General features: G+C 34.8%; 1 protein-coding gene across 2 annotated transcripts; it reads right to left on the bottom strand.

Moving 5' to 3' along the window:
• Positions 1-1,764: 1,764 nt before the first annotated feature.
• Positions 1,765-25,226, bottom strand: LOC125072014 (clathrin heavy chain). 2 transcript variants are annotated; one of them, XM_047682479.1, is made up of 29 exons: positions 25,102-25,226; positions 24,828-24,937; positions 22,864-23,089; positions 11,844-12,101; positions 11,274-11,462; positions 10,936-11,190; positions 10,622-10,818; positions 9,908-10,088; positions 9,503-9,696; positions 9,131-9,357; positions 8,842-9,013; positions 8,151-8,429; positions 7,694-7,912; positions 7,166-7,308; positions 6,884-7,018; positions 6,463-6,685; positions 6,033-6,207; positions 5,714-5,868; positions 5,379-5,603; positions 4,842-5,082; positions 4,451-4,608; positions 4,064-4,231; positions 3,806-3,955; positions 3,455-3,697; positions 3,074-3,188; positions 2,783-2,949; positions 2,425-2,511; positions 2,196-2,322; positions 1,765-1,968 (listed from the first exon to the last, which is right to left on the bottom strand). In XM_047682479.1, exons 2-29 carry the CDS (start codon positions 24,867-24,869, stop codon positions 1,868-1,870), a joined length of 5,052 nt encoding a protein of 1,683 aa, XP_047538435.1. In that variant the 5' UTR covers positions 24,870-24,937; positions 25,102-25,226; the 3' UTR covers positions 1,765-1,867. The 2 variants fall into 2 exon arrangements, with proteins under 2 accessions (XP_047538435.1, XP_047538436.1); XM_047682480.1 differs by having other exon boundaries at positions 11,844-12,098; positions 25,102-25,207.

The raw sequence follows: 25,226 nt of genomic DNA, 5'->3' as shown, positions 1-25,226 counted from the left end.
TTATTTAACAGCGTGTTCGAAGATAACATTAAAAAATAATATTATATATTTAATCTCGATTAAATATTAATGATAGACATAAAATAACAATGGCTCAAGACGGCCGCTGGTTTTAACTATATTTAATAACCTTAAGTAGTATCTAGTGAAGGCATACCAAGGTGTGATTATGACGCAACGCAAGCAACACGCGTGACAGATACAAACCCACACACGCTCGCAAACATAATATTATACCAAAATAATATAATAAAATAAAAATAACATCGTACCGCTACATCTCTCTAAATTAAACCTAATCATACCTATCGTTCACTTATTACCGTAATATTTTCCAAGTTATACATGATGTTTTATTTCCTTTACTGTGTCTGCCCGAATGTCAACATTATTTATTTTGAAAGCATTATATACACATAACAATAATCATTTAGAGACGAACATTTCAATTTTTGTACATTAAATAATATGGATTCAGCTTTTGCGTGACAAACATTTGAATACAGCTTAATATTTAATCGAATATTTAATCTTCTAATAACATAACTACCGAATTTCATTAAGCCATTTCTATTGAATAAATGTTTAACAATATTAAATCACGATTTAAACAAAGTGTCAACTATCGAATAACAGCTATATGAAACCAAATTTTTCCTTTAATATTTTCGAATAATTTTCGTTTATATTTTCATTAATTTAAATAGCTAAACAGGTTACGTTTCCGACGACGTCGTGTAAATATCCACTATGTACATAAACATTTATTATTTATCTATGCACCTAGTGGCACATCTAAGCTCAGACAAATCTATAATTTGGTTATAGCTGCTTGAAAAACAGTCGCAAAAACACAAATTTTACCTACATATTCTGCCTTACGTAATTCATATACACTCCTTAAATAGACATTGAAATTGATCATAAGCAGTTTGCTTCATTTAGTAACAGGGGGTCGTTCAATATGTGTGTGATGCATTTTATACTAGTTTAGCATGGTTCTGAGATATTTTGATGAGCGATATTATCGAAGAGAATTAAAGTTAATAAATTTGAAATAGATATTCAATCAATTTACTATCAACGCATCAGTGGGAACGATGCAGTCATATTAAAGATATTAAGATTTAAATAAAGTGATTGAAATCCAATGAACAAGAGTGAATATTGTCAAGTAACTCTCTATTGTGGAAAACATATTATATGTTCGAGAAATATATAAATTTTAATACCATTTTTGTACAGACCGATCTTTTCACACTTTTAAATATAGGTCTAATTTCTTACCACAGATCTCTGGGCATTTCCGATAACTTGAATACTTGTAAAGGATAAAAAAAAAACTCAATTAGGCCATGCCGCTTACGAAAGTAAACCCGTTTTGTAGAAAATCTAAACTATTCCATAAGTTCCGCCTCATTTTGGTTAAAATGAGTTACAATCGAAAATGCTTAGAGAATCTTGTTACGTAAAACCAAATTAATTATCAACGACATACCGACGACCACTCACAATTTAATACTGGATGTCTACAAAAAAAAAACAATTATTTTACTACGCGTTTTTTTTTTCATTTCAAGCTTACAAATACTAGTATTGTAACAGCTGTGTCGGTTAAACATTTCACCAGCCAATCAGGTGGGAGCTAGTATTTTGAAACGAAAATAGCTCCGCAGAATTTCAGAGTGTAATAACATTAAGTATATTCTCGTTTTCTATAATCGATTAAATTATTCCACATTGCCATAAGATCGTCGAAGGTACTGAGTTCAGCGTCGGCGTGTCGGTAATGTCGGCGGTCCCCGGTGTCGGCGAGTGCGGGCGCTCAGAAGCGCGCGTACGCTCCCCAGGTCGGGGCGGCGGTTCCCTACATGCCGTAGCCGTGGTAGGGCGCGGGCGACGGGGCCTGCGCCGCGTACGCGTAGGGGGACGCCTGCGCCGGCACGCCCGGGTACGGCATGGACGGACCTGTGGACGTATGGGCACATTTTACTAACTTAAGGGTACGGCTCAACGGATGGACGCGTAATGTGGCCACTCCACATGGTACAACTCAAATCTTGCGCAATCCAAATTTGCTCGAATTACTTTATACAAAAAAAAACGATATATTTAAACATTCATTTCTTACAAAACTCTTATTCATAACATTAATATTTTTAGCAATCATGATTATATGGCGGTAAATTCCTTACCAGCTGTGAGCATAAGCTGAGGTTCCATGATCATAGCGGGCTTGGCTTCTTGTTCAGCACTCTCTGTACTGCGTTTGGCGTCTGCTTCTTCTAACTTTTCTACTTTTGTCGTTAATTCGCGTACCGTCTAAAAAATGGTTTATTTCCCAAGATGGTAAATTCATAAAGTTTGGTAATAAAACTAATTTCTCAAATATTGAAATCATTCCATTTTGTATTTATATTTTACCTGAATAAGGTATGGCATGGCGAAGTCCATGATATTGTGCCTCCACGCGAGTTCGATTACGACGTCAGGTTTCAGGAGGTCATAGCACTGGAATGAACAAAAAATATTAAATGTAATTTAAAAAATCTCTTTAACCTATGTACAGAACAAAAAAACTTTAACATAGAATAATCGTAAGTAAGTAGTACTATTAATAGATCTAACCTTTTTTTATGTTATGACATATGAATTTATATGATGTTCAACAACATTAATGGCTTAATGCAATGGACCTTTCTATTATTAATGATTAATATATATGAATTTATATATTTGCATGACTTTAATAATATTTAATTACAAATTACGTTGATTTTACCTGATAAAGACAAGCAGAGAAGCACTCAAAGTTATTTCTTTCCAAGAACCAGTCGAGCAGTTCCTCCGCCACTTCCGGCTGGCGAGATTCAGACGCGTACTCCATAGCGTCCGCGTATAAAGCATCCTTCTTGCACAATTCCACGCTCTGCTTCCACCGGTTGTTGCCTGTTAACAGAGTTGCAACTTAAAAAGTTTATTATAAAATAATTATAATGATTTGTAGTTTTAATAATATGAGTCTTTATATTATTTTAAGTAGTTGTGTTTCAAAAGGTTTTTTTATTATTACCTTTGTATAAGTAAGCAGCGATTCGTCTAAATTCGGTGAGTTCGTGTTTCTCTAGTTGCTGCGCCAGCGCAATAGTGTCGAAATTGTCGAAAGCATCTATCGATGTTCGCAGACCCTGAAAAAGTTTATAAAAATAAATATCGAGTTACTATAACCAATACCACTATGCAAACCTTTTTTTTAAATCAATTAAAATAAATGACCACAAATACGCCCACATGCCATTAAATGGTGTGAGTGCTTAGTCAAGGCAACACCATATGATTCTGAAGACAAGAAATGCATAAAGTATTCCTATTTGGCAGTAGAACAACTACTGAGAGGGTGGTACCTGTCTGGGTAAGGCCTTACTAAAAGTGTCTTAACATTTTCCACACATACCTGGTAATCTTCCTCATCAATAAGTAAAGAGTTGAGAGCTTCGTTGACCGCCTTATTGTTGAGACTTTGGACAGATCTCAGGTAGGCTTTAACGAGTTGCAAGTGTCCAGCCTTGGTGAAGAACGCGACGGCGCGCGTGTGGTCCATACGCGGCGCCAGTACTAGGAGGAGGTCGTTCAGCAGGAGGGGCTTGTAGTCGAGATAGAACTGAATAGCTTTGTAGTAGAGCTCCATGTTGGCAACCTGTGTATATTATAACGGGATTAACAAATAGGTAAATAATAGGTAAAGGAAATATTGTAAATATTTTTTTGTCAGAAATAGTATGTAGCAAAGTGATAATAAAAATACCTTAGTGATAATGTCTTTGAAGTGACCCTCGCGCCAAGCCTCAGTTGGGTGCTGCATCATAGTAAGCGCCGCGTTATCGTATTCTTCGTATTTGTCGTAAAGGAATACAAGTTCGGACCACAGATGCGCCTGCTCTGCTGCACGTAGAACCTATAAAATATATCATGTAAAAAATTAAGAACAAACATTATTTATTATAAAAATGGAAATATATCTCTTAAGTTGTAGTATTTCATAAAATGTTTTTTTGTTTTTTACCTTCGGTATGTTGACTCGTGACCAAAACAGCTCCAAATGTTCGCGCATCTTGCCAGGCTTGAACTTTGAATAAAGAATGGCGAGTTCTGTGAACATTCCCATGTGGGCTCTTTCCAAGCCTAAAGCTGCTTCCAGCAAGCTGATCAGCTCATCGAAGTGGCCTCGATCCTGTAGAATGAAATAAAATTAAAATTCCTGATTATTATATATAAAACATGTATAATGACTTTTAATATATATTATTCTCGAGTGAATTGAAAAAACGGCATTCGTGCCGTAACACTGCTGAACTGTTAATGTTTATTTTTATCTCTGGAATATACATTCCTTTATTAATAAAATAGATCGCCAGTGCTGAATTAGTCAAGTATGTCAGCGTTATGTTACCTGGTAGTAATTAATGAGGTCCTCGAGCTCGTCTGCGTGCACAACGATATGCAGGCCGCACATCTGCGCCAGTCGGAACTCGCCCGCGTCTACGCACGCGAAGCACACCTCCTTCCAAGTGCGCGTCGAGTTCGCTTTGCGAGCGCTGTCCACCGCACCTATGATACGGATAATAGTATTAGACTACTTCAACGTCACCCCAGGAAACGGTTTTATTACGGGAAGGATATAATAAATATATGGTGTTACGTAACATAGTGCTATAGAATATAATGGATTACTTTTACGGGTTTAGACTTGTTATAAACATAAATATGCTATGTAAACTGTGGTAACGAATAAAAAAAAATAAACATTGCATCAACATACACATTATAAAATTAACAATTACCTTGGAATTCCTTAAGATGCACCAATGTAATGGCTAAGCGAGCAAAGTTGCTGACGTTATTGTACAACAACTTAGCCGCATTGTACATTTTATCATCGAAGCAACGATCACCAATCTTTTGAATGTCCGCATGGTTTGGTCCCGAAATGAATTCTTCGAGATCAGCCAGACGTGCGGTGCGAGCGTATGCGTAGATAAGTTCGGATTCGATGTACGACTCGCGGGCTTTCTTGCGTGCCATCTGTGAATAACTTTAGAACTTAGAATTTCCGATGTACGGGTGTTTCCAGACAGCGGGCTAATTTTGAGAATAAGTATTTAAAGTCGCAGGATTGATAAGAACCCCAGAATTGAGCTCAGAACATTGGCCCAATAGACACTAGGCAGTCAACGTGCAATTCGTATGTAGCTCATACATAGCAATTGTGCGATACATTAGTGACCCTTAATAAAATTAATAGGTACATAAAGTTCTATACATTACGTACCTACTTCTACAATCTACGTTACTTTTCGCAAAATTGTAGTTATTCTAACCTGCAAATAGCGCACGAGATCCTCCCACGATTGCTGCTTAGTGGCGGTTGCCACAACGTCCATGTAGGCGGATGGGTCGTCAGCCTTGATATACGAGTCGATGGCTTCTTTCACCAGCCCCTGTTGTAGTTGCGCCTTAGCAAGCTGAGACCAGACTCCGGGCTCGTTGCAACGTTCAGCGAATTCATAAGCGCGTTTAAGGTCTTTCACTTGATCTATCAGCACCTAAAAATCGTATATTGCTTTTATTATTCATATAACTTAGGTCAATTTTAGTTTATTTGTTAATTTACAGTACATTATGCAGTAAAACTTTTATTATTTTTAATACGCACTTGTATGGCTGAGGTGTTGACGTCGAATTTCTTAAAGATTGCAAAAGCCTCTTCATACAGTTCGTTGTTGATAGCGATGTTTGCGATGTCGGGAGCGTCATAGTTGTCCAAGCGGTTGATGTATTCCATAACGCGAGTGCGGTCCGCCTTGATAGCTGAAGTATAAATTATTTTAATTAGGCAATAGATTTATTTATATATAGACATGATTAGAAATATCTACTTCATTAGATTATCCTAATATTGACATTAAAATATAGGAGTCTGTATTGATGAGACTATTTAACTCATAATATAATTAAATATAATATTATCAAACCTGTCAATATCAGCAAGTTCTGTAGGTTTCTGTGATCTGAGAAAACGGAATTATCTAGAACAATCTTCTCAAGCAACTCAATTAGTTCATTGGGCAGGTCAGCTGTCATGAACGCCTTTACAGTCACAGATATATCTTCTGGATCTTGGGTTTCTGAGAGTGCTGTTTGCACCACCTTGAATGATACAATGTAAATGATTGATTTAGTGTCCAAGGGAAACTATCTGAATAATTATTTTATTACAATTTTTCTATAGTATTTCGAAAACACTTCTTGATGTAAATTTATTTAGTTTATATTGACATTGACATGTGGCTACTTTTTTTTTAGATATTTATATAAAACTTCATTGATTACTTTGTGGTATACAACGAAACGCGTCTGCACGAAATGTTGTGACGTGTAAGAGTAGTATCTACACGAATATACCTGATCGATGAGCTGCCTCTTGAAGGGGTTGGACTCGGCGAGCACCTCGAGCCAGAGGTCCTGGTCGCGGCGCCGCACGAGGTAGCGCGCCTGCGTCTTGAACAGCGAGTTGTCGTTGCAGACGGCGATCAGCTCGCGGTCGCACTGGCCGCGCTCGTACGCCACGCACGCCAGGTGCGGGTCGCGCTTCTCGCAGTAGCGCCCCACCACGCGCGAGTCATACCTGGCGACACGGAGCAAACATATGTAAGCTTCATTATATGGTCAAATTAACTTTTTTAAATACTGACTCTTCCGATTCTTTTTTCTTTTAATGAAAAGAAAAAATCGGAGGTGACGACTAACGTACCATTGTCTTTCTGTAGCGTTTATTTAGTTGTTGAACATTATATATTTCCAAAAATAAAGAAGTATCACTCACCATTGATTTTCCTTGAGGAACCTCTCAGGGTTATTATTAGAATCAATGTAGATCTTGGCGAGGGCATTGTGTGTGGCGGGCTCGTTGCAACCTTCGTGCACGCGAGTCTCTAACCAAGGCAGGAGCAACTTCAATCTAAAATTGTCATAATCATTAGCTACATTGCAAATCTTCAGTATAATTTTTGAACTACTATTTTATTAATTTTATTAATATTTGTACACGAAACCGTTTTGTTTTTGGGGATCTTTCAATCTTTCAAAATATATATTAATAAATTACCTGTTCCTCTTTTCGACTTCAGCGACAAGTTCGTCGGTGGAGAATTGTCCGCGTACAACGAGAATCAAGTTTTTGATGATATCCTCTGCACAATCTACGTCTAAAAGACCGCCGACAACTACGGGTAAGCGAGACGGGTTAACCTACAAAAAAGATAATTAAAATATAATCAGGATTTTGTTCATTGTTATAGTTCCACAGAAACGTCCGTGCCTTTGGTGTATCTTTATTTTTAGTTTGTATTTTTTTTTTACCAAACAGCATCAGAATATATGTATATATTTTTTTAATAAAACACACATTATTCAAGTACGGTTAAATCATTATTTTAATGGAAAAGCAACATTTAAAATGTGAAATTTCATTGTATAAAATTACCTTTGATATGAATTTAAAAAAGAGAAATAGATTTTATAATGTGATGTACAATAAAGAGTTATTGCTTTGTAGCACTTAGCGCTTTCTTAAGTATCTAGGATTGGACATACGAATTTATAGTAAAAACTAAGTATGTAACTTCTCACTAACCTTTTGCACGTATATTTCAATGTATTTCTGCAGGCTGTTTCTGTACAGATAGAGTACTAAGTCATGCACGAAGTCAAAACGATCGCAAACGATGATAAGAGGCAGTTGATCAGGCAGTTTGGCTTCTTTCAGGAAGTTCTTGACTCTCTCAGCGTTGTAGCAGTTCGATTCACGACAAATACGCTCAACTTCTTTGATTTGTCCCGTTTTGCAGGCAGCCTGAAAAACAATTATAGAATTGTATTATACACCTATAGATAAGCATAAAACTTTGTCGTATTTTCTATATATCATTCGAAAAATTCTACACAAATGTGCAAAAAATGGTAAATGTAAAAACATTGACCTAATTACAACCATAAGCAAAAGAATCAAAATATAATATTTGTTAATAAATATTTAACAATTAAAATCGAAATATATTTGTTCATATAACAGATTAGTGCAAAGATCTCACCTGAATATATTTGAAATGAACTTCTGAATCCTGGCTGAAGTTAACAATAGATCCGAGGAAGTAGAAGAGTCCTTCATAAGTTTTGAAACTTTCAAATAATTCAATCAGTGCCTTCGTCGTTAACTGCTCGTGATACTTGGTCGCTATTTGTACGCAGATTTGTAAGTTCTGACGGATATTCGCTTGGAGCATAGCCTTGAGACATTCAAGCGAATCTTCAACAGATAATGTCCCGAAGTAGCTGACCAACCAGTCAGCTGATAGCAGGTGGGTGTGAACCTAAAAGACAATAATAATTTATGATTAAAAATTATAAATAATAATAAATATTTTCCATAAAAATTAAACAGAATAAAGGCTATTATTCTATTTCAAAAAAAATCATGTTTACTTTAAACTATTGATATTTGAATGCAATTCTTAAATTCGGAAAACAAATTAAAAAAAAAAAATTACAACAGATGTATTACGTCAACACAGTTATTGAAATTTTATATAAGTATGATGTAGATTTCTTTTTTCACACACACTCTTTTTCGTACACCAACAGCTTGTTAATTTTCACTTCTCTTAAAGAGAGTTTTAATTATTTTGGCCCACTGTATCTTATGTGGACCGGTTCATGTCCGCATTTCATCCAACATGAGACCTAGGTTCGAATGATTCTATGTTGGAGTCGTCGGGCACTCACCACGGCGCGCTTGATGTCGTAGAGGTCGGTGTAGTGCTCCAGCGCGCGCTGCAGCAGACCCGCCTTCTCGCAGAGCTGCGCCACGTGTGCGCGGTCGTAGTGCGTGAACATGCCGTTGCCCAGGATGGCGTCCGCCACCTGCGGCGCCGACATCAGGTTCATCTCCAGCAGCCTGCGAGGAGTAGTGTGTTCGAATTAACGATAATTCAATATACGAGTTGAAATATTTCTTTTAACAATTATAGAAATAACTGGTAGTTCTATCGTGTTACATAGTCCTCATTCTCACCTGGTTTGCAAGGGCCCCTCCTCGGGTCTGTTATTCTTCAAAGCGTCGAGTAGGAAGGCAGTGCATTGTTGCACCATATTCTGCTCCATGAAAACATCGACAATCTGCTGAATGTCTGCTAATGGAGGATCTTCGGCAACCAGCATGCCAGCAAACCCGGCACCTTGTTCAGGATTGGTGCGCATAACGGAGCGGAGAAGGTAAATATAGTCCGGAGTGTATCCAACCTGAAAGTAATGAATATTTTTATATGAAGACTAATACCATTTGAATTTATGGATTCCTTAGATAGCAGCACTGATATATTTCTTTAATTAATATATAGTGTTATGGCAAATGGTAGTAGTATAAAGTAACACATTTGATTCATACCTTCTTAGCATAAAGAACAATTTTCTGGAATTGGCCAGTCTCAGCAAAACATTGAATAACTTTGCTTGCAACATTGGCCCTCAGGTACACTGATAACGCAAGAGTGGGGTCAACCTGCTTCACAAGATCTCCAAGCTCTTCAGAACACTCTAACTTCTCTTCTTTTAACCATTTTTCTAGCAGCTGTTTGCGTCCTGGAAACATAAATGAGTTTTTGATTAGAGATTATGTCTAAAATAGGTGCCGTTGGGCAAATACCTCATATCCTCTGGAGTTAAGGTTTTTGTTTATAAACCCAAATGGAATATACAAAAAAATGTTGGATTTAAATCCGCAATTTTCTGTTTTAAATTTAATAGCACATTAATTTCGAATTTATTTTTTATTTTTAACTTAACCACTCACCTTGCAACAATACAGGGCGACATAATTCAAGGGATTCGAACTTGTTCAGCTGCGCCTGGTCTAGCAATATCCCGAAGTACTGTAACAGTGGGGAAGTCTGTCCTGGCTGAGTAGGCACCTGCTGGAACCGCTGTATAGTTTGCGGTGTTCGGAGGATACCACGGGGTGCCATGGCTGCTACCTAAAATATTACAATGGGTTTTTAAATAATCAATATTTCACTTGCTTAATTGTTAATTATCTATATTCCAAGGGCTAGATAGACCGTTTTTAACTCTATATAGTATTATAACGCTCTAGAAACTTTTCTTGAATAATATAAACACTATTGCACTTCACTACGTGTCATTCATTACTTTAGTTTTATTTCGAATTGCCGATAAAAACTGCGTCAAAACACTAAATTTTAACAAATTTATAATGAATACTATATCAGCCTGTACATGTCCTACTGCTGGGCTATAGCCTCCTCTATCGGAGTTGGTGGATACACATGAGACCGAATTTCATTGAAATTAGACAAATACAAGATGGATTATAAATACAAATTAAGCATATGGAAAATCAGCTGTACTTGTCTGGGTTTGAACCCATAACTGGTAAGATGCGCGCGTTCTATCCACTGGGTCACCTCGGCTGTATAATACCATATTTTAGATGTCGACCAATGAGTAAATAGTTATTATAATTACATACTATGACTCTAATACTTACTTTAGCTGCTTCTCCATATTGGCCGTTAGTGAACAGCATGTTAAACTTCCTCACAAACAGCTCCTCCGCACCGGCAAGGTTGTTCCTCACGGCGAGGCGGAGCGCTAGTTCAGGGTTCTGCAGCACCGTGTTAATGTACGGAACTATTGAGTCTTCTTCTACTGTCACTGAGAGGACTTGGCCTTTACGATTGACACCTGTACAATTTAACATAACAATTTTTATTATATAAAATATTATATATTTGTTTTTTACTGTATTAAAATATGTTCGCTATTTTACGTTTTAATATAAAAATATATATGAATTGTTACCAATTATTCCGCCGGTGGACTCGTGGGGCGCCGTCACGAATATAGTATCCGATGAGATACGGTTCATGTAGATACAGGTGCCGGTCTCGATGTCGTACATGTGTATGTAGCCGTACTTTGTGATTAGGTAGATGACGTCATACTTCGGCGACACCTGCATGGCCACGGGGAAGTCGCTCTGGGCCTCGGCGGGAAAGAAAACATCTACCGCTTTTTTAGGGAACGGCTGGTTGCCAGCTGGGGTTTGACCCACCTCTGTAAATATAAAAAAATAATTAAAACTATGAATCTACATAAAAGCAATTTAATATTAAATAATACAATTATGATGAGTTTACCAATAATATGCAGTTTTCCACCCTGAGGAGTCCTCACGGCGAAACAGAAGAGAGTGGACGGTTCAGCGTTTCCCTCCGCCTTGAACGTTGCGAAGGAAGCTGCGTGGCCCTCTATGGGCTGCGAGCACTTGCGCTCCACTGAGTACAATTGCATTGCTCCCACCACGCGGTTCTGTTGAGCTGATATGCCTGGAAGGATATACAAATGTTAGTTATGAAAAGTCCAATTTATTGTTAACTAAACCATGAAAAAAAAAATATTTCGTTTACAAAAATTAATAAAGAAATATACCAGCTCAATATATGAAACTACTGGACTTAAACTGTTGTCACAAATACGATACCTGGAACCTTAGTCACATTCTACAAGAGGACCTTAAGGTCTTCCTTAACCTCTACTCTCCTCTACCTCTCCACACAAAACCACTCAGACATGACCAGTTTTATTAAAGTAAGTAGACAGTTATTTAGAGAAATGGTTTGTAACTTTAGTTTTTTGTTCGGTTTCGTAAAGATAACAGTAAAATATGCTTAATGTAGAACTTAAAAAAATAGCTTAACAAAACTTACCAACAAGCAACAGCCATTGTTGTTTCGGGTCTGTCCTGTAGTTTATGATTTGGCACTCAGCAAGCGACGAGTGTCGGTCGAACATCTTGACAGGAGTGGAGTCGCCTTCCATGGACCAGTGATAGACTGACATCTTCGTGACTAAGGCGAGGGTGTTCGGTGAGATCCATTTCCAGAACACAACGTCCTCGGTCATGGTGTGTGCCTTCATCTTCGATTTCATTTCAATGTTGAATATTTGGAGGGTCTTTTGCGCTGCTGGGACGGGAGATGTAAATTAATATGGGATAGTCTTTAACATAAATAGTATTCCTACATTAAGCTAAAGTAACACCTTCCCTTTTAGGGTATATAGCATATTACATAATATTGAAATAATATAATAATAATAACTTTTTTTTTTTAATTTATAAATCTATAGTCTCAACAAGTTAACCCTTAAACTGATTGATGTTAAAAACCTAATTAATTATTTTAAATATAAAAATGTGAGCATATTATAAGTATATCGTTAAGATTACAATGAGAGCGTTAACAATATTATAAAAACAATTGTTCAATTCAATTACAAGAAATGCATCTGGTCAGATAGGGGCGGCGACCTTACAATGGCTACGTTACACTAAGCTCATTATAATATAAATACTAAGGTCAAACTATCTATAGATATATTATTAATGAACATAATTTATATTCAACTGACGCGGACGAACCCCACGCATACGCGTGCACGCAAGCACGCACACAAATACGCGTGATCCCGTATACCTACATGAGCGAGAAATAGATAAAATCATTTTTACTTTTCTATACCAGTTTAAATTGTTTTTGTGCATATAAAATTAATATCTAATACACTATTAATTGTTCTTGTTAATTCTAATTATGGATGTACAGGTGAATGAAGCCTTATACTATTAAAGTGGACGGGGTTAATGGACACAGGTGTAATCAATTTTAGGAAATTGAGTTACTTATATGCATTTTCATGGAACTTCGTGACTAAATAATTTCACGGTTAAAGGCACGCATATAGAATGTCTGTTAAAGTGGAATTACTTATTAAATACATTAAATTGTATTCGGAACAATAGTCTGAACTATTTATAAGCGTTAGGCAATTATTGCACCGTTCGTGATTACGACTCATTGATTGAAATCAGTCATTAAACGCAAAGTGCACCATGAAGACTACTACTGTTTAACATACTATACATAAGACACCAACATTCGTCTTGTGCGTTAAGATTTCACGTAATTTCGATGCCAATAATATCATTTCTGGGGCTCAGAAATTTGCTTTAGCGTGTGAGCAAACACGGTAATAAAAATTCGAGTATGTAAATGAAAAATCGAGACCTGAGAGACACCAGCACAATTCTACTAACAAATTGACACTTTTTCGCAATCGAATCGAAATGTTAGTTACAACTATTAGTTGTCGTTTCGGATCCAGTTGCGTTCGATCGGAGTAGAATAGGGATCGTATCGTAATCGTTATAATTAGTACAGATGGGCCTTAGATATCATTGTGCTGAAGTTTATTTTTGTAAGAAATAGAATCGGAATCGTATCTTAGATGTTAACACTTGTGGGTTTTCTGGGTTTTATGAAAATAAAACACAGTCCAATAATTACACTTGGTACACTTCAATTATTAATATTCAGACAGCGTAACGTTGTGTCAGGAATTATTAAAACAACCGAATGTGCTCCTTTGGCGCGTCCTACCTTCTTTATACAAAATAATCGGGAGTCAGTTTACGAACTAGTAAGGTTAAATTATTGTTCACAGCGTAATTTATTATATTATTATTGGATTGTTTATTGTTTCTGAAAATGATGTGATAAAAAATTCAAATGACTTCTTGCTACAAAACGGTAATCGAAACCGCGACTTTGAGTTCTGCAGCCGTATAAGTTGGCCACCGTACCAACGAAATACTGATCTTATAATTAGTGGAAATATGTGATCGATTCTTACATACTGTTGCATGAAACAGCTTAAATTCAGTCGTGCGTACTAAGCTATGCCGTTTTCTAATAATATTAGCCTATTTCATATGCGAGAAATGTTTATATGTTGGGAAATATGCAGAAATCGAACGCGTAAAAAGGAACGTAATGTTAATATTTGTGTTATTAATAAAAAAAAAAGCTCAAGCGGTCGACATTATTTTGATTTTAGAACCTCAAGTTCTATATGGAGGACAACGTGTTAGGATGTTAATATAAGGTTAGCAAGGTACTTGAAAATCTATTTATAAATTAGCAAAGAAAAACCTTATCCTCCTCTCTGTTAATAATATTTTTATAGGTTTTTTTTTTAACAATAACAAACATTTTAACATTCTAACCACTGAACGCGTGCATCTTAACCGATGATTTCGGGTTTAAACCCAGGCAAGCACCACTGAATTTCATGTGCTTAATTTGTGTTTATAGTTCCCGCATTGCAGCAGCGTGGTGGAATATGCTCCAAACTTTCTCCAACTGCTGGGCTAAGGCCAAGTGACAGGCTGCTAATGTAATGTAAAGTAGAAAAAAAAAATGGACGATATTTACAATTTCTAATGTGTTGCCAAGAAATTCCGATAATAATTCCATTGCCCATTAAAAATTAACATGAATGACATCACAATGTCACGCAACAAACTAAATTCAATTCTGGTTAATCCATTTAGTTAGGTAATAGTAACAGGGTCCATTGATAATTTCATTGAAACACGCAAAAATACAACTTTAATTTCACGGAGTATGAACATTTTATGTTTGTATATTATAATTAAATTTAACTAGACACAGACACAAATAATAATTGTGATGACTGACTCATCGTGAATCATTTTTTATTTAAATATAAAATGCTTACAATTCACTTATTCATATGTTTCATAAGAAATATATTTTAAAATGTAAATTAATAAAAATTTTATCTTAAAAAACATTCGAACTGTGGCATTTAGAGAAGTATTAGAAAATCGCTCCTTATCAAGAAGTACAATATATCAGTTCTCCGACTTCTAGATCGAGTCTAGTCGCCCTACCTCCGTAGGGTTCTCGGTCCATCTGGCAGGAGGGCCTAACGCTGCGTTTGTAACGTCCAAACTCTATCGGCCAACGGTCCTTCGAGAACGTAACTAGCCCACTGTCAGTTCAGTCAGCTGATTTTGCCAACCGGCATTAATATTTTCAACCAGATCATATTTCGGTAAGCAAGGCTGTCTGCATTCTGACATACTCGCAAATTATATAGTTACTAACTAAATACATTAAGATTTTCCCATAAACAATTACCTAGTTAGATATATTATGTGTCATGACACATAGCAGATAAGAATTGGTGAAAAACTATCGTCTCCATACATTACACTCCTGTACCGCAATGTTAGGAGACGTATACTTGCCAGTTATCGCTCCAAGTTACGTAAATAGAAAAATTACGTTTTCCAATCCAAGCTCGATACCATAGCTGTAGGTCATTGCCTCAAGTCTATTAAATGTCAGGGTCAGTTATAATACGGGTTGTTAAAAGTATACAATTTTTATAGTACAATAGTAATTTTACAAAGTTATTAGCTCGTAATCATTACAAGTTATTAGTGCATATGAAGGTTAGAACAAAATAACGAAAACGATCGTTGAACGGGAAGAGCCTTCATTAGGAAAATCGGCCTCATAAAAAGCACAAATATTGAATACAAAATTAACGTGCTAGACCAAATAATAGTTAAACAACATTGTGATTGTTACTATTTAAACTAAGACCCCTCGCTCCACATTCAAACAGCGTGGTGGAATAAGCTCCAAGTTCCCCCCGAGAAACATTTAGAAGCTGCTAATCTTTTATGAATTTTATTGATTATATTAGTATATACTTGTTAGGTGTATGTCATAAGGTCAAATCTGCCAGTGTTAAACTCCACGGACCTTGTAATGTTGTAATACTTACATCACCGATACAGACATAATTTCTAAAGTTTATTTTATAATACGTACGACATTTTGTAGGAAAAATACTGCACATAGTTCAGTTAGTCTTTATAAAGTATAAAAAGTGTACGTATCCTCCGGTTCTTTCATAGTCTGACCTATTTTTAGTCAGCGTAGGTTTCTTTTAAAAGAAATATTAAAAATTTACAGAGTGAGTGACAGAATTGTTGAACGAAATATGATTATTCATCTCAATGTAACGATCTATACTAATATCATAAATCCGAAAGTAGCTATGTCTGTCTGTATGTCCGCTGAAACGAATTTGATGAAATTTGAAGAAGCAAGCTTGAACTCCAAAGAAAGACATAGGCTAGTTTTTAATGTGAAAATTTTGTCTAATCTATATAATCATAGTATACTAGATGCTCCGTGCGGTATGGCCTGCGCAAAACGTCACAGCGTCCCGTTGGTCGTAGCGTGATGCCATATAGTTTCCTGATACGTTTCTCAATACCAGAAGGCAAAATATTTAATGAAATCGATTTTGAATCGATGAACCCAGAGAAAAGATCGTTTACTCAAAAAATGTAACATCCCCATCCTTATTCACAAGTTCGCAGATTTTTAGAATTAGTCGCCTGCACCTAACCAAGCTCATAATGCTTTGCTTCTAGGTTTGTTTCTCATATTACTTCAGGCAATAAGTACTAGTAGTATTGATGGATACGCCTAAATTGAACAACGCGCTCGACGAGTTAACATCATTATAACTGTACGCTTATAAATTTTAAATTGAATTTCAATTGAAAGTTTATATTTAAAGTTAATTTTACAGATAATAATAGTGTTTAATTCAGTGATATTATAATAAATTAAATTAAACACCGAAGCTTCTCTGACGTCACCGGTGTGATATAAAGCCTATTCTCGTATATAGCTCCATTCTCGTCCTCTCTCTATGGTTTTCGCAAATAATATTAAAATCTACTAGTCAACATATCAGCTAAGAGACCACGATTAACAAACTTATCACGATTATTTATATATACACAAATATATGCTAGTATCAGTAATTTAGATACTGTTTATGTGAACGATAAGATTTTATCGCATATTGAAAATGAAAGTGACACATCACAGACAAACAAAACACGTTCTCCCAGTATCGTTTAAAGTTAAATAACTATCTCAAGGTGCTTCTATATGCATGTATATTTTGTGCATTTCTGGCCGGGTGGGGGTCTCTCTGTTTATGCATTTGCACTCCAATACTAAACGCCAATTATCGAACGTCAAACGTGTTTAAAGTTACTAATGCTCGGAGAGTAGAATATTTAGAAGTAGCCATGTTTTTTTAATGATTAGAGATTCATTTTTATTTTGTATTTGTTTAATAATAACGTGTCTAACTTGTGAATACATTCGAATTCGGTACGTACTTAATCAATGGATTTATTTATTTTAATTACAGATTAGGAGGTTACGATTAGCGGATAGTTAGTAGAAAAAAGATAAACAAACCTTAGATTTACGTATTTCATGCGATTTGCAATAAATTATAATAACTATGATTTATTGTGCACTATTATAAGTTTATGATGAATATATCTTTATTTATAATACAACAGTATTGCACTTAAACACTTATGTTCACTTTATTTTTACTTCCAAAATTTCGATAACAGTTTCGTCGACGTTCAAAACGCCATTATTTCTATAATCCATAGTGAATATCATAGATTAATCAAGCTCTCAACCAATGATATCGCGTCAATTTGCTGTCTTATGTTGTGATCTGGTTGAAATATAATAGTAAAGAATAAATGTTTAAAAGTAACAGATGTCATACTAGTGTTTCAATAAAAACATTTAAAAGGCAATTAGACAATCCGTAAGGAAAATTAAAGATTTGGATAAACTTTCGAATAGCGGATATCGAATTTTGTCATGACATTCAGCACAGGTATTCCAGGGTAATCTCGAGAGAGACTAGGATACTCTTCTTCACTCTCATAATCCGATGGCAAATTCGACACGACCGGCAAGAGTTCGCAGAGCCGACGGCTTTACGTGCTTCCCGAGGCAAAGGGAACAGTCCCTACGCCTCACACTTCCTATTACCAGACGCCCCCAGCTGTTATTGACAATTATTCCACAGAAAACTCCAATAACTTTTTCTCAGCCCGACCTGGGGTACCCGAGGAGGGTACAAAATAAATAAAGTACGTGTGCTCGTTGTGTTGCGGAAAGATTACGTTTCCTACTTCCCATCATCATGGAGCATACGTAACAGGTCGTAATACGACGTATCACGTCGAAACTATTAGATATATTTTCAATGACTTAAAATCTTTTACCAATTTAAATTATTCAGCTTATAAATTCGTATAGTACATCAAAATAATTAGTATTTGTTTAGGTTTTTTTCTGTGCTGACAATTTTTTTTTTCATTTCGCGTTATAACGAAATAAAATATGTGGGGGCGTTGACATGACGCTATTCGTCGTTATAATTTCCGTAGTTACGCGCCTTTTAATGTCGAGTTTCGATAATAAAAGTCAGCGGTGACTCACCGACGACAACGTTCAACGTGGACAGTGACGTCATCATACAATTATGATACATTATATATTTAACATAAAGTTGCAGTTTTGAAAATGCATTTACAAATCCTGTCGAATTTTAATGAACGTCGAATAAGAAAAGATATCCGTAAGTGTGCGTGCGTTCATATATGTGTGCGTAATTATTATAAGACGTAAACATAACCAGTATATATCACGAATTGATTATCGGACAGCATTAATTAATATTTTATACATTATTGACATTAAAATCGACTCTTAGTCATACGACTGATAATCACTTGTTTACAGTATAACGTCTGGAATAGAACCGTATAATACAAACAATATTAAACATTTACTCGTTATAAACAGTGTCTACCGTGATTATTATAAAAAAAAAACCGGTAAATAAAAATCGATTTATGAATTACTAGCAGACCACGCGTTGCTGTGACTACCTTATACGTTGACGTATATTATTGATCATGTTTAGCCAAAAACCGTCTCTGAAACACCCTGAATATAATGGTACGAATAACATTCGAGTCAAAATATTCAGCGGATTTTACGTGATGCGTCAACGATAAAAACAGCGAATTGTTTATAGAATACTACGCATTTTTATTTGATTAGACTCTAATAAAATATCCGGATATCCGTTTTAGGTAAAAACTAAACGTACATGTTTATTACGAGTTAAATCGACGCGAAAAACCGTATAGCTATCCTGAACCCAAACCAAAAAGTAATCATCAATAACTTAAAAAAATTAAGGACAAAAAATCAATCAGGCATCTCACGATGCGTTAAACGATGCTGTCCCTCTCATGTACGGTAATGGAATTATAGGGTTATAGGTCATATTCGAACCACAAGAGGCCAAAAACAAACAATATTTGACATGGAATTAAAGCGATATCATTGGTCTTCGATAATCTATTACGTTCGTTAGACATATGCAAAAAAAATGCCATTTTGAATGTCGGCTAAGCTGTTGTCGGAACTTCGGAAGTAAAATTAGATAGTAAATCTAGGGCTTGTTGAACTTTATTTTTTCTTTAATTTGAATAAGCTATTGTGTAATTCATTGCTCAATAGATGACCTATATTTAATAAAAAAAGTTTTTTTTTTTAATGAACAGGTAGGACAATGAGACTAACACGTTGAAACAATCTTCATTTAAAAGTATGGATTAATAGATTTAATCAAAAACGAGCAAAATGATGTTCGTTATCACATATTAAGGCTGCTGCGGAGCAGTTGGTTGCACAGACTGGAGAGCGAGGCTGGGAACGTTAACGCGTCTATTATACCGACTTCAGACTTTCTAACCCAGATAAAAGGTCAAATGACAACACACCCTATCTTTCTTTGAATTCGCTGAAAATAATGAACGTACACTATTGTAGTATATAAACTACAATAATTTGGTCAAAGTTTTTAAAATAACACCGAAAGGCAACTAAAATATCGTACAATGTTAATATAGCTTACTGTAATAAGCAGCAACTAAAGTCCAATGTTCCAAACAATAATTTAATTGCAACGCCGATCATTGAATAATTTAAAAGGACAGTCTAAGGATACCCGCATAGAAAACAGGCAGCATAGGTAGTCGTATTCAAAGAAATATACACTAAGCTTATTGATTATTACACATATACCACCGGTCCATAAACACTTCAGATCTAAGAAGGCGAAAAGAAGTCGACGGGAAAACAATATTTTTTACAAGTTAGAATTAAGCTTATGACGCATACGAAATACGACATACTGCCAAAACATTAAGTAATAAAAATATAGGTCATCCATACATGAATATCTAAAGAACAATTTAAAATAACCGAATAAAGTGAAAAGCATCTAAAATATATGAAAAATACAATAACTCTCCGTTTTTGACATTTTTCATGACGATGGAAGAAAAAATATGCCGCATCAAATACACGATCAATGACCACACCGCACTGACGCTACCGGCTACTCACTTAGCTTGGCGTTTTGCCGACGTTCTACTTTTTGATAGTTTCACCAGAAATTCACAGCATCTTAATAAAGTTTGCATTGGCACTGCGTTTTCAATAACGATTATTTTATGAGTTTTTCTGAACGAAATAAGGTTAATTATACCATATTTATAATGGGTGGGTCGGACGAGTTGGGGGGTACGAGTGTTAACCTCCTACGATAAGAAATATTAATCATTCCATAGGGCGTAAGACGTTACGCCCGTTATACCTATTATTACACCGGCTCACTATTTTTAATGGCATAGCTGGCAAACAAGAAGGAGACTCACCTGATGGACATCAGTGATTATTTTTTATTCGGAGGTAAAATATCAGATAAATACGTGGTATTGACTCAAACGCTCAAAAAGTTCATTAAAAAGATACCTATATAGTCCCTTGAACACGGAGCAACAAATAACAAGCAAAATTGTCCGCAGACGTGGTCCCATGTTTAAAGTACAAGTTCTAAAACTCGCTGCATCTTATGATGCGATGCCATGCCGGGAGCATGCATTATTACCTTAATTAGTAAATAATATTTTTTTAATTTTTGTTTAATTATTATTATGAGCTAGTTAAATGGGCAATCTCATGGTAAAGTGTTCAGTGAAAATTTTAAGCTTTTATAATAACCAATGTGCCATCAACCTTGGGAACTGAGATGTATGTCCCTGGTGCCTCTAGTTATACTGACTCACTCACCCTTCAAAGCGGAACAATACTAAGTAATGCTTAGCGCTAGAATATAAGATGAGTGAGTGGTACCTACCCAGACGGGCTTGTACGTATCATATATTCATTCTTGTCAAAATATTTTGGATATTTTTACTATTTCCGGAACCTTTTCTTAAACGCAAACGAGAAAATTTCTCAAGAATACACACTTCCAAATAATCTATAACCCTCTAGAAAACTTAGTGTACAACTCAATTGAACTTAAACTGTTAAAGGGAAAAACATTTTGGCAAAATTTATTCGCTCGTTTCAAAATTGTAAGGCGTATAGTTAAAAAAATTCGTGATCTATATTATGCATTTTATTTATATTTTACGGTTTTCGGTTTTCGCGACGCTCATACCTTTTTTTTTTGCCCGATTAATTTTTATGTAATAACTGTAGTAATATCAATTTACCAATAAAAAAAATGCTCAAATTTTCAGCTTTTTAGTCGAATGCAACAGATTCCATTTTTTTTTCAATTCCACCGACGAATGTAAAGTAACTAAAAGCTTATTAAAAAGCTATAAGTCGTCTGCTATCGTCTACATATTCCACCTTTAGACACGCCTACGCAAATGGCATTATAAGACGTTAGCTTTACCGCTATTCATAAAAAAATAGGGCAGTACTTGTCACATCGATTATAATTACGTGTTAAAATTATAGAACACAAAATATGCTAAGTTTGGGCTCTACATACTTCGATCTTTGTCTTAACTATTTTTTTTTAAATACTAGCAATTGCGTAATAGTTGGAGATTATAAGACGTCATTAATCTTGAACCTTAGTATAATCTATGCTATCTTGTATCTACGTTTAATCTATGCTATTAATTATTATAAATTCACTGACTGTGTTATTAATGGATTTCAATCTCAGCCCCAAATCTACTCATTAAAAGAGGAAGCAATTGCCCTAACATTGGGACATTCACGGGTTGTGAATTTACTTACAATACCTGTTTACAAGTAATCACTAATATTTCTATTTTGCGCTCCAGTTAAGCGTAAACCTCTGTGTTTGGTAGTGGGGGGAGGACAATATCCCACGAGTCAGAATCGAAATTCTACTTTCGCCACCAAGTTATTAACGTTTTCGGTTAAACATTAACATAACTTCCACATCTCCACTGTTTTATTGTTGGCGAAATAATCTCTTAGCTAAATATAAGCCAAATAATTAAATTCTGATGATGTTTGTTATTAAGTTGTGTATCAAAAGTAAGCTTTAATTTAATGTATTAATCTTTATTTTGGAAAAAATGAGACACAAATCCAAGTAAACTGAGAGGCTTATTTCAAATATGATGTTTGCGTGCCAAGATTTCCTGAGCTTAATCCGCCATTTTGAAAAAAGGGGTTAGATTTTTTTTTGCGAGATCTATCTATATCTATGTCTTGAACATGCAAAATGGTTATAATACATTTTTTAGACTGGGGAAGCATTTCGAGCGCAATGGTGTGCCATTTAAAAGGCCTATTAGTGAAACTATCATGAAGTGATGATGAAATGTCATCAAGTATCAAATTTTAGTGTTGGCAACAAAAAACATAGTTCAATACTTTGTTGTTGGCAACACTCAAATTTTCGACAAATTTGCAACTTAATTGGTTATCAGTATAAATGACGGTATGGCTTAAATTTTAGTCGCAAAATTTGACACATATACCAAGAAGTAAAGTTAAATGAATCCTTCTCAAAGCCAATAAATTTTTTAATGGTGTATTTGAAGATAACAGCCATTAATTATTATTATTTAAGGATTATTCAATGATGTCTCACCTTCTACTCCAGCCTTTCCTTTTAATGCAATGACCTTGCTCGCTGGGTTCATGATAGCAGAATCTGCGCTGATCGGTCTCCTGATGGGATTGGTGGGGTCAGCCATGTCGATGATTACCACCTCTGACGTATCACCCACCTTCTCTCTGACACAGATGAACTTGTCCGACTCCATGGTGAGTGTGTTGAAGGATATCGAAGCCGGATTTATCCCAATGTTTGTGAGCTGCGGGAGAGGTTTTTATTTATCATAATATTCATTACAAATCTTGCAAGAAAAGTTAAACTATTATTTGTAAAATAAATGTAGTGTTTATTTATAATAGAAAACTAAATTCGAACATTACATATTAATAGTCTAAAGCAAGTGAACCTGCACAGGACAGCCACTTATATAATATAAAAAATGTATCTATATTGGTTAAATAGTTTTTCTATGTAGGCATTACAACATATATGTCTCATTTACTATGAGAGATAGATACTTATTTAAAACTAGAGGAAATATTTGTTTTAATTCACTGTACATAATTAAAAGTTACCATCAATTATGTAATACTATAAATTTGAATTTACAATATAAAATATGGAAAAACTACTTAAAGATTATATATTATTTCCAGATATTGTCTTTAATCCAACTTATAATGAAATCAATAAGACATTTTTATATTTAATATCCAATAATGTGATTAAAAATGTATGTCTTTTAAATAGAAAAAAACACATATATCTTGTTAACAATAAAATCATATTCCAATATTTAGTAACTAAAGTCATTAGGACCATCAATAGGTAAGTATATTATTAAAAAATATTTTGTACATAAGTTCTATTGCTTATCAGTCTATGAAAATTTATTAAAATAATTTTAACAATATAAGTATTAGAGTTGGATTTAGATAAGAGGTCCTTCTCTGTTTTATTTACTTTAAAAAAAAAAAAATATGTCATAATTGTATCTTATTACAATTCTTTCTAATGTAATATTACAAAATTATATTTAACACATAGTGTTTTAAACTATAATTGAAAAGCTATATCATGTTTCCTTTTAAGATATATCTAATTACTTTATTTAAATTTAATATAAATTTTATTTTGATTAATATAAAAAAAGAGGGTGTACGATAATTCCATGTTGTATTTTTCATTCCTCTTGGCAAAGATATGAGAATTGCACTATACACTCTTTTTATTCATTGTTTTAAATTTTGCATAAAGCTTCGTATGATAATAGTCATTGTTATAATCTGTACCAATAAAAGTGAATTTAATGTCAAAGGTAATAACTTATACCAAACTTGGCAAAATGCCCGTAATAAGTAGGCCTTCAAAGCTCTATTCATATTTTCAAGTGTTTTATATTTGTAAGAAATAGCTTTTTATACTGTTTATAAGGCTAAGCTTATGATAAATAACTTGATAGAAATTATAAATAAGAAATGGTGAATCTTTTTATTGTTAATATATATTTTTAATTAACATTTCAATCTTACTCTAAAGGAATAATAAATTTTCGTAAAATTCAAACTGGTAATTCTAATAAGATTTTTTAAAATTATACATAATCTTTATGGATGTCGTCAATGATATTTATTTTGATAATAATAATTGTAGTTAAACATTAAAAACATTTTATATAAAATTGTTTGCGATTCGTAGTATTAACAGTGAAATGTTGTAGATCAGTAGAAAGGTTGCCAAATAATTAATTGGGTTCACAAATCATATGATCCAGAGGGAATGTGGAACAAATCAATACCGGCACTCTTCCGTGCACGAACTAGGGGGTGGTATCTGTCAACGCACGTAATTGCGCAATGTCATTTCTACTATCACCTCCCACTTTTTCATAACAAAGCTAATTACAAAGTTCTCGTTCAGACATATATGTACTTGATTACATGGTCCCTATGTACGCGATATCAGCAAATCTAATAAAATTCGATGGGCGTACTCACCTGTAAATGCTCCTGAAAGCGTATCGGCAAAACTTGAGCCATGGTTGCTACGGTTCTTTGCTCTATCTAAACCGAAACGGCCTACGAGCGATCTTCTAATATCGCGGTGTCTGAAAATTCAACACAGATATTTCAATTCACTGCCGTCTCATCCGATACGAATAACACCTTTGACAATCAACATGGCGTTCATTCATGTTTGAAGGAGAAAGAACAACGACCGGAACACTAGTTGTAGTTTTAAATTTTCATATTGACTACTTTATCTACTCACTATTCCAATTTGATTCTACATGAAGAAAAACTAGATGAATATAATAACTCTTTTATTTGTATAGAGAAATGACGAACAATGCACCCGCGGCTGCCACATACACAAATGAATGAAATGAAATGAAC

This window comes from Vanessa atalanta, chromosome 20, assembly GCF_905147765.1.
Source record: "Vanessa atalanta chromosome 20, ilVanAtal1.2, whole genome shotgun sequence".
Lineage (NCBI taxonomy): Eukaryota > Metazoa > Arthropoda > Insecta > Lepidoptera > Nymphalidae > Vanessa > Vanessa atalanta.
Note: the sequence above shows the minus strand (reverse complement) of the source record. Positions and strands in the feature narration are given on the sequence as shown.